The sequence below is a fragment of the Ruditapes philippinarum genome, unplaced genomic scaffold (genome assembly GCF_026571515.1).
Source record: "Ruditapes philippinarum isolate M1 unplaced genomic scaffold, ASM2657151v2 ctg731_1_1_1_1, whole genome shotgun sequence".
Classification (NCBI taxonomy): domain Eukaryota; kingdom Metazoa; phylum Mollusca; class Bivalvia; order Venerida; family Veneridae; genus Ruditapes; species Ruditapes philippinarum.
The window spans coordinates 259,091-270,400 of record NW_026853897.1 but is presented as its reverse complement, the minus strand read 5'-3'; the positions used below and the strand labels follow the sequence as shown (position 1 = coordinate 270,400).

Sequence of the window (11,310 nt, the reverse complement as noted above, 5' to 3'; positions counted from 1 at the left end):
AAAGTCAATTCCACTTAATGCCTAAATCTGAATTTCAAAGCTTTCATGGCACAATGAGTCTTGGTCTAATCACTGGAGGATGAAATAAATGTACATGCACAAACATGTATTTACGTCAAACAGTACAGTATAACCACACCAGAGAGGCCGTATGTAGACAAATAATAACCTCTTTTCAGCGCAATTATTGTCTCTTCCAAAAGTAAAACTTTCACTATATTTTACCTCTATAGAGCAACAACTCTCAACAATCAAAATATTTGTCTCCAGAGGATGTTGCTTTGCAAAGTTTGCACTGTAATTTCAAATTTACCTTAACCATTTTAAGCATTTGATAGATACGAAAATAGGAGAGAGAAATAAGTTGGCAAAGCGAGACTATTTTGACTCCAAGGCCAGTAATTCGTGCATTCTTTTTAAAGTTCTGCAAGACAATGCTTTATATCAAATATCAAATGTCTGTGTGTATTATGCCAAAGAAAGAATTTTCTTTATATCAGTCTAAATAAAATTTGCGGCCATCATGTCGGAGCCATTACTCAACCAATGACTATGGCAACAAACAACAAATTTGGATATTCAATGGTAAAATTTAAAAAAAAAATATCATTAATATTTGACCTTTCAACTCTTTCATTAAAATATAGTATCAATTAACCCTTGTATACATCTTTACTTCTTCATGTGCAGTATATATCAAGATCATCAGGGCTTGATGAAAATCAAAGACTCGAGGTCGGGGATAAAAAAGAAAAAAAAATAATCTGGATGCATACCATGTTCTTTCAGATGTGGAATTTGACCGACTGTGTTTCGTGATACGTAAATTTATGGCGTTGGGCAAACAAATTCAGCTAAAGTCCTTAGACAAATAAAATAAAACTATTTTGATATAAATTGATTTTATTAGATGAATTCACAATGTTACACGCTGACTTTATACGTGTTATCTTTTATTTATATAACAATGTATTTTAACAGACAAGATAACAGTGCAAACACAAAATGGACCATTGTTTTCTTTAATACCAACAAAATGGCAAAAGGGTTATTTTTATTTATTTATTTATTCATCTATTTATTTATTTTGAATGTTAAAATGAAGTATCAAACTGGAAACTTATCAAACAAAATACACGTAGATGCAAACAGAATGTTATCGTGCACAAATTATTAGAATATTAAATATTGAAGTAAACAGATATATTTTTATTCAGTCTGTACAATTAAAATACAGATTTGTTACTGAAGAGTGGTAAAGTTAATGTTAATACAACTTCAGCAGCGTTTTTTTTTATAAAAATGCTTTGTTTGAGTCAGTTTTAAATTTATTTGGTACAAACAGAACATGGCAATTCACGGTTTTGCACGTAGTTCGGACAAGGCAAAGATCCGCACTGGGCTGTCACCCTGTATAACAGCGCTCCATTTTCATCACGGTACCCGGCCGGATCGGCTTGCGGTGCTTGGTCGATACAGATATAGCTGGTACCAGCCTTGTGACCATGGCTTCCTGCCATGAGATAACCGTGATATTCAAAATTCCAACCCGGAAAACAATCAAATTTGCCGGGAACCATCAGGGAGCTGATTCTTTTCTTACTGCGACAGACGACACAAGGCACGTTGTGATTCAACAACGGTTTCTGAATGTTGGAAGTGTCTATTAGCCCATCCAGAGATTCTTCGAATTCCATACCATACATAAACGCACTTCCGGCCGTGTCTGTGTACCGGCCCCACACAGGGTCATTCGGAAGGCACTGAAGATTTGTCGCGGCACCAAGGTGAGTGTAATAGGAACCACCCGCAATACCTGAAATAAATCATCTGGGAAATTAAAGAATGGAGAAAACATATAAAAACTGTTTAAGTCACTTAAACAATTCATAAGTTGCTGCATTTGTAAGGATAATGTTAATTAATATATAAATGCATAGTAATACACTGTTAAATATATGATATTGAACGAGTGTAGTTTGTTTAATACTGAATTTATTGAACGAGTTGAATACAATTATATCATGCGAAACTCTGGCGAGCATAATATTATTTTATTCAACGAGTTTAATAAATTTAGCAACTTAAACAAATTGAATATTCTTTTATCACATACCACAAATAAAGACGTAACCTTTTTTCATTGACGCGCCTATAGTATAACGCAAATGACGTCACTTCAAAATATATGCACGGTCTTGCAATACCATTTTTTTACGGAGTTGTATAAGCGTTACCGGTATGTACTAGTAAGTTTCATACCAAATCTAATTGGACGAGTAGAATAGAATAAGACCATACGAGCTTGTGATAAGCGCAAATGAATATTCAAATCAATTAATTAAGTTCAAGCTATTAAATTCTTTCAAAAACAAAATTATAACAGTTTCCAGAGAGTCATTTCATCGGTCATGACTGTGCTTAAACTGTAATACTAGTAGTTTTAGCGTGATTTCCAGGTGTGTTTGTGTAAAAGTGTTTCTCGGAGCGCTTTGTAACACCGCAAAACGTCCGGAACGCAAAACGTACGCGTGTGGACATTTTGCGTCGCATATCGTACACATGTGGACGCTTTGCGATGCATGTTTTGCGGCGAGAGTGTGTCTTTGCGTCGCATAAAGTCCATGTTTTCTGTATTAAAATATATTCTTTATAAACGTTACTTTTATTGGTTTGTGTCACTTTCATATTGTTTCAGGATATGACAAAATAAACATTAAAGTGCAATATTTTTGTGATCCTATATAATTCTGACTTTTATTTATTAAAAAAGAGAAATATGCTTAAGTCGAGGATGTTTTTCGAATAGATTTTTTATGGAATGGAATCAAACAGCAGCAGCAGCAGCAGCAGAGATATAAAAACGATGATATTGAAATAAATGTTATCTTATAAACATACAGAAAAAAACATTTCGCATATAAGTTACATAGATAATGTGTAATAGAGTATATTATAACAAACATTCTTCCGCATAGGAAATGATGTTCTACTCCGTTCTCCGTCCAAATCTATCAATTTCATATTCAATTCTAATGTTTTTAGAAACAATCTTTCGTTTTGTTTCCTTAAAAGCGATCAGAAAAAAACGACATTTCAGGTACTAACCGCTGTACACTAATTCAGTGTTAGCCCCGCTACCTGGGCAAGTTGTCCTACCCCATCTGATATACACAGCTCCACCTTAAATAAAAATGAATAATTGTAATACCTATACATTTAACAAATGCATGTAAAAATGGCCTTGGGTCAGACTGAGGAAGGTACATATGGCATGAAGCGCAGCTGAGTTTGTAAGTAACTATCGACTACAGATTCACACATTTTACGACGTTGGCAAGAAAGTATTTGTTTACAAACCGCTACATGAATGACAGGCCAGATACAAACAATTATATTGATCGTATGATTTCTAACTTATTTAACATAATATTTACCTTTCTGTCTAATATTTACATCCTCATCTGCTTCTCTCTTTTTCCTTTTTGTTTCAGCTATCTCATCCTGTAAAATAAACAGTACACATTTGTAGTATTTGCATTAATTGTACAAGTGAAGGCTTATATTCTGGCGTACCGTCTAACCTTCAAAACTTTAATGTACTTACTCATCGTACCTCCGACTTTTCATCATCGTCGTTTCGTTATTTCGACATTCCGCCATAGTGTTTTGGTCTATTCATTGTTTTGTGTTATGTGTGTGTCGCGATGGCCCTAACGTGACACCGTAAATAAATCATTGCAGCTATTTTGATGAACTGTATATGAAATATGATTAATCTCAATATCTTAAAAGTCTGTAATCTACCGTGGCAAAGAGGTGACATGTGTGTGTGTGTTTTCATTTATCTCGTGCGCACGAGATAATTAAGTGGTGAGCACTAGATACTGTGTCGTGGCCACGAGTTACTTAGTGCGCACACGAAATATTTAAGTTGCCGGCACGAGAAAAATCTAGAAACTTGAATAGTCTTTATGTCGGTATGTCTGAAAGAAAACAACAACATAACTCGAAAGATTTGGACAATATTATTACTTTCAAATATATCTTGAAAAATATAATTATTTTCACATTGATATATAATATCTTACTTGTTTTGAGATAGCTCTGTTCTTCATTTCAGACAGGTGTTGGGAAATCTCGTTGTATCGGTGATCATTTAGATTGTTTGATAATGAGATAACACTCAGTGTCAGTATTAAACAACAAACTCCAGATATTGAAAACAACACATGCCCCCTTTGTTTCAAATATCCGAAAACTGCTGACACTTTCATATTTTTACGTAATGTAAATACCTTTTAGTATAAACGATTAAATCAATTAGTTCAGCGATATCCACTAAGCCAAAAAAAATGTGAATATTTAAGTGAGACAGATTGACACAATTCAAACTTCTTTAATACTCGTAGCGACAGAAAAAAATATTTCTTACAAGGAAGAAATTGTCTTATCATATCATATGAGCCGCGTCACGACAAAACCAACATTGTGCGTTTGCGACCAGCATGGATCCAGACCAGCCTGCCCATCCGCGCAGTCTGATCAGGATACATGCTGTTCGCTTACATACTCTATAATAAGTAGAGAAACTGATAGCGAACAGCATGGATCCTGATCAGACTGCGCGGATGCGCAGGCTGGTCTGGATCCATGCTGGTCGCAAACCCATTATGTTGGTTTTGTCGTGACGCGGCTCAATTATGACGGAGTTGATAATGTTCATACTTAAATTTTAAACAAAGAGAATTCTGCGTGCAGAATACGATATACTTTTACAAAACAAGGGTTTTCGTGTGTATTTGCAAACAATTGCAAAAAGAATGCGAGTATTGTAACAATAGCATGCAATGACTAAGGCAATAGAAAATAAATTACTAGATTATCATTCAAATTTTGAAGAAAAAATGGGGCGGTCGGGTGGTTTCCATTCTCGGTCTAGAATTAGGTGTTAATTTTATATGTTCATGTATGTAAAATATATAGATTTAGATTGAGAATAGAAGCAACATGTTAATATATCTTGATTATTATGATCTATTTGATTGAACCTTTCATATACTGACATCAAACAAATTGGAGTCTGGACTAAAAAAGAACAAATACATGTTATACAAAATAAGACACGTTATTTTACTATCAGCAAATATCAGACTAATATCTTTTGATATCATTTCAATAAGTATCCTATTGCTGATAATATTGAGTTGAACAATGAACATAATAATTTTGTATTTAGATTATTTAGAATGAGTGTTATGTTCAATTCTCAATAGTATAAAAGTGACTAATAAATTGAATTAATATATTCTATGTCTATGGCGATCAATATTAGATTTTTCTTGAGTTAAGTCTTTTAAGAATAAATTAATAAACCAATGAAACTACATAGAAATAAAATCCTATTTAAATATCACATAGCAAAAATAATAACATCTTACCTATTAAAATTAGGGAAAGAAAGTACAGAGTTTTACCTATTATATTGAAAAGCTTTCTCATTTTCACTTTCATACAATGACCAGATATTATTTATAAAGTGTACGTACCACAGGCAGAAGTATCGGACCTGGGAAGAAAAAAATATGACCAGATTGATAAAAAAACCTGTGTTCATCTTAAAAGTGTAAAAAAAAACCCCAAAAAATGTTAAATATGATCCCCTTTAAAATATACTATAAGTTTAGAGAAGGCCGGAAACTCAAGAATCGAGGCTACGAGCAAGGGATTCATTTCCCGGGCCGTTGTGAAAACGATTGTCCAGACAATTAAAAAAAACTTTTATCTCTGTTTCATTTTTGTATTAAATCTGCAAATGAGATCGACACCAAGTCTCTGGCCCCTCCCGTTCATGAAATATCTATCAGGAAACGAACACATTTGTGCTAAAATTCCTTGGTAACCAAAATTGCGGCACAACGATTCGGTAAAGGTCAAAATCACTTGAATTTACTAAATGATATAACTAAATTCATTAGATGAGACCACTCACAACTGTTAGTAGCATCTGATACACACGAGATTCTAGCTCACTTCTGAAGACCTGGGGTGCACTTCTGTTGCGAGCGGGCACCTGAGTAGAATCATCGAAGTTTTGTAAGCTTGGTATTTTCCTTACCTGAAAGAATTGGCGGGAATCGAATCAACAGCAGTGAGTGGCAAGTAATTTGAAATTACCACATAGCCACAAACGTCCAAAAGTTCAAAGACGCAGTCATACGTTTGCTCTAGCGTTTCAGATTGCGGAAACTGTACATTGCAATAATATTATCTTTTTAACTTTAATTTCTTTTAATGCTATATAACAGAAAGACGAAAGGGATGTCAAAGCTCGGCCATTGTGGTGCGCTAAATAATGTTTAAGAGTTCTTGTTTTCAAATACAGATCCTTTTAAGATAAACGCGTTAGATAAAGCATAATACAAAACATGCACATTTATGTATTTGTATATTAACAAGAGCTGTCGGTAGGACAGCAACGCTCGACTATTCTAGTGCATGATAGTAAAAAATAATGCTTGATGGAGTTACCTACTCCTGTTTACAGGTTGGTGACATGATGGTGAACAAGTATGCAAAGTTTCAAAGCCATATGTCAATGGACTTTGAAAATATTTGAGGTATTACAAAAAACTTTAACGTAAATTCTAAGTCGAAAAAGGGGCATAATTCTGTCAAAATGCTTGATACAGTTACCTCCTCCTGCCTACAGGTTGGTGTCATGATGGTGAACAAGTGTGCAAAGTTTCAAAGCCATATGTCAATGGACTTTGAAAATATTTGAACTATTACAAAAACTTTAACGTAAATTCTTAGTCGAAAAAGGGGCTTAATTCTGTCAAAATGCTTGATACAGTTACCTCCTCCTGTCTACAGGTGGGGGTCATGATGGTGAACAAGTGTGCAAAGTTTCAAAGCCATATGTCAGTGGACTTTGAAAATATTAGAGGTATTACAAAAACTTTAACATAAATTCTAAGTTGAAAAAGGGGCATAATTCTGTCAAAATGCTTGATAGAGTTACCTCCTCCTGTCTACAGGTTGGGGTCATGATGGTGAACAAGTGTGCAAAGTTTCAAAGCCATATGTCAATGGACTTTGAAAATATTTGAACTATTACAAAAACTTTAACATAAGTGGTTACGCCGACGCCGACGCGGACGCCGACGCTCGGGTGACTACAATAGCTCTACTTATTCTTATCGAATAGTCGAGCTAAAAATGAAAAGTTTTATAGTATTTAACCTTAAAGGACCATTATGTCTCAGAAATGGTATCAATTTTATTTCTCAAAAACTTAAGATTTTTTGTATCTTGTTACAGTTTTCACAAAAATATTTAAAATCTATAGTCATGAACTACTTTTGCTACATTTTTTTCTGTGTTGACAACCAATATAATTATCAGTATTTTGTATCGAAGTCAACATACAGCTTTGTTTACATTTTACTACCTATACAACATATTACATGTAAAGGGCTACTTTCCCCAGTTATATAATGTAATAGGGGTGATTCGGCGCAAGTTAAGTGAGGGCTAAATGAGTTTGGGATTGTTAAAATTAATTTAACAAACAGCTTTAAGGTTTTAATATGTTTATATATTAATTCCATTTTTAATTACTGTAAGGTTGTTACAAATAGTTGATTTTATAGGTACGAACAAGTAGATTCTGTAGGTACAAAACAACAGAACAGAACAGAGTTTATTTCATAACTTGTACACACATAAGTACATCGTAATAACAAGCATTTTGAAATATAATTTTAGGTCACATATTTTACAATGAAACAAGAGCTGTCACAGGAGACAGCGAAGCTCGACTAATAAAATACTGGACGCAGTAAGGAGGACAAAATTATGAAAGGAAAATCAATTATGTATAATTATGTATTAAGTTATAGTAAAAAAATAACATTTGTTAACATAAATTCCAAGATCAAGGGGAATAATTCTAGAAATAGTCATGCTAGAGTTATGGACCTTTTCACACAACATTTGTGTAATGATAAGAAATATATATTTGAAGTTTGAAGTAGATACCTTAAAAAGTAAAGAAGTTATTATATTTCTTAAAGAAAATCCTAAGTTCAAAGAGAGATAAATCTGTAAATATTGCTTTAAGAGTTATGAACATTGTCACATAAAATGTAATTGATGATAAGGAATAAGTATTTGAAGTTTGAGGTAGATACCTTTAAAAATAAAAAAGTTATAATAAAAAATAACATTTTTCTAGTAAAAAAATCTAAGTTTATGGGGAGATAATTCTTGCAATATTGGTGCTAGAGTTATGAACCTTGTCACATAAGATGTGGATGATGATAACGTAAATATATTTGAAGTATGAAGTTGATCCCTTTAGAAATAAATAAGAAACAGTAAAAAATAATATTTTTTATGGAAAATTCTAAGTTTAAAGGGAGATAAATCTCAAAATATTTGTGCTAGAGTTATGAACCTTGTCACATAAGATGGGGATGATGATAACGTAAATATATTTGAAGTATGAGATTGATCCCTTAAGAAATAAAGAAGAAACAATAAGAAATAGCATTTTTTGAGGAAAATTCTAAGTTCAAGGGGAGATAAATCTGTAAATATTGGTGCTAGAGTTATGAACCTTGTCACATAAGATGTGGTTGATGATATGGAACATATATTTGAAGTTTGAAGTTGATACCTTAAGAAATGACAAAGTTATAGTGAAAAATATTTTACTGCACCAAAACTTTAATCTAAAATCTGGACGCGGACGCGGACGCCGACGCCGGGGCGAGTAGGACAGCTCTCCATATACTTCGTATAGTCGAGCTAAAAAACAAATCAATACAATACTGAGCAATGGGATATTTAATACATACAATGTAATACATCACAGATACTGACAAAATTCCATTAATCAATTATATATTCATATCTTTAAATCAATTCTGTAAATGAATAATGAAGAGTACTAAATTTTAGCGGAGAACAAAATTTAACTTTGCTTTTAATCGAATTTGTTTGACAAATTATTTATATAATATACAGCAAGAACATCAAGGTATATATAATCAAAACTGCATAATAATACTATTGAACATTTCTAAAGTTATTATTTCGTCTGATGTTTGCCTTTTTTAAATAATAATATAAGTTTGTAAGTACTTTATGGCTTTTAGATTGCAGTAGTTCTATAAATTTGGCCATACTAGGCCTAATGTAAAAAAACGCTTAATATATTGGCTACGTAGATTTTCATAAGCACTGCAAACTAAAACAAAATGATATTCGTCTTCGAGTTCGTTAGCATCACAGAATTGACAAGTTCTTTCGTGGCGTTCTACACGGCCTCGACCATACCTTCCGGACTCAATTCTAAGCCTGTGGGAGGACACTCGAAGGCGTATAAGAGCGTTTCTAAATGATTTACAATTAATCTTATCTATATATAATTCATAACAGAACTGTTCTTTTACATATAAATATAAATGACTGAGCACACCATTACAAGATACATCTGCACGCCATTATAACAAAATAAATAACAATCAATATGTCCTTGTTTAAAATTAGGTAAGAACTGTTTCAACAATACACTATCGGGAAAATTCCATATTTCGGCCAACCAAGTACCGCAAGTAGTTTTTTAATTTACATGCCATTTTCACATTTGTATAATAATAAAAAGTAAAATAAAATAGAAACAATGCATTACATTAATTTTTATTATATCTTATATTCTGGTTTAGAACATAATTAATTACATGTCTAGTGGCCATTTTATTTTTTTAAACTTAGCTACAGTCCTTTAATATTATATTTCGTGACCGAATTCAAAAATGAAGTGAATGAGGCCCGTCAACGTGTTATAGGTCAAATGAAGTTATTAGTATGAAGTTGAATAATGATATGAATGATTGAAAAAGAGACGATAGGGGAATGATATAGAGTATGGGTATGAAATACAGAGTATTCTAGCAAAGACAAAATGACCCTGTGACATACTTCCCCGCCAAGGATAAAATGGCGTCCCGACATTTTCAACTCATAAACACAAATTACTGATACCTGCATATATATCAAAAACCATACTGTCTAACTTCAGTAGAACTTTTACTAAGGACATGGGTCTCGTTAAAGTACTTCTGTCCTAACAGTGAAATTACCAATAACGGTAATGTATGCTGCTTGAAAATGCTGTAAGGCATTAACAACCAGAAAAGTGCCCGAAGCACTGTTGGGAATGGTGAACGCGTTCTTTGGGGATTGTGAACCATGCACGTTAGTACACTGACTCATCTACAAAACTGTAGAACTTGTGTTATGTTTTCACATTACACAATATTCAAAGTAACTATTTCAGAGTAAATAAAATTTGACAAATTTCTTTGAAGAAATTTTACAAATCGGTTAAATACAAACCATACTTACAAATATACAGTAGGGTGAACGTTTCGGTTGTCAAAAATAGCGTTTTTCGTGCGTGTAACGTGCGTGCGTATAGCGTGCAACGTGCGTTTGCTGAAACGCTTTCTCAAGCGTGCATCGTTTTCAAGCGTTTAACGTTTTCCGTGTATCGTTTTTCGTTTATCGTGCATCTGAAAGCGTGCGTTTCTTATTTAGCGTGCGTATGCGTTCGTCTAAGCGCTTAAGTACCGTGTTTTGCGTCTGTTACTATTCAGAAGTAAAAGAATATCTTAGATAGATATATTATGTAAATTTGTTGTTTCTTAAACATGTAAGAGATGTTCCGTGTCCCTGTCAAAGAATAGAAATATTATGTAAAGAAGTATTATTGTGATGTTTACATTAAAGTTTTAAAGTTTGTGACCTCGCGGTTTTCTACATGCTTTACGCCGAAGATTAATTAGTTTTAATCCTAGTTTACATACGCATATAAGATTTAGTTACTAATTAATTGCAACATTTTTGATATTAAATTCAGCAAACAGGTGTTTATATTCTTACCAATATATATTAGATATGAGGTTCGTCAGACATCAAATGATGGTAATCAGACTAGCACCCCACCCCCTTTACAAGTTCATCTTCTGACTTTTCATCAAAGACTGTCCGAACCCGATCCGAATCCTATTTAGGGTGATAATTATTGTAGACAGTTCCTCCCTATTTTTCTTGACAGATTTATATTGATATGTAACAGCCTGGCAGGGACTCGAACCCCTGACACTCGGAATACCATTTCGCGGCTCGAGTTCCTCCGAGCTATTCGGCCGCTTATAATTACACGTTTTACTTGTTAAAATTCTGAATCGTTATAAACCTACTGTGTATGCAAATATTTCTTCGAATTTCCCAGGGTTA

The 11,310-nt window shown here is 33.3% G+C and overlaps 1 protein-coding gene across 1 annotated transcript; it reads right to left on the bottom strand.

The window, feature by feature from the left end:
• Positions 1-1,053: 1,053 nt before the first annotated feature.
• LOC132738283 (uncharacterized) lies at positions 1,054-4,424 on the bottom strand. Its single transcript, XM_060725752.1, has 4 exons — positions 4,092-4,424; positions 3,438-3,504; positions 3,109-3,183; positions 1,054-1,816 (listed from the first exon to the last, which is right to left on the bottom strand). The coding sequence occupies exons 1-4, from the start codon at positions 4,275-4,277 to the stop codon at positions 1,329-1,331; spliced, it is 816 nt and encodes a 271-aa protein (XP_060581735.1). The 5' UTR covers positions 4,278-4,424; the 3' UTR covers positions 1,054-1,328.
• Between the last annotated feature and the right edge of the window lie 6,886 nt (positions 4,425-11,310).

Coding starts and splice junctions, on each gene's coding strand:
- LOC132738283 (XM_060725752.1), bottom strand. CDS start 4,277: ATGAAAGTGTCAGCAGTTTTCGGATATTTGAAACAAAGGGGGCATGTG. Junction 3,505..4,091: donor ACAGAGCTATCTCAAAACAA/GTAAGATATTAT, acceptor TTTATTTTACAG/GATGAGATAGCTGAAACAAA. Junction 3,184..3,437: donor TGTAAATATTAGACAGAAAG/GTAAATATTATG, acceptor TTTTTATTTAAG/GTGGAGCTGTGTATATCAGA.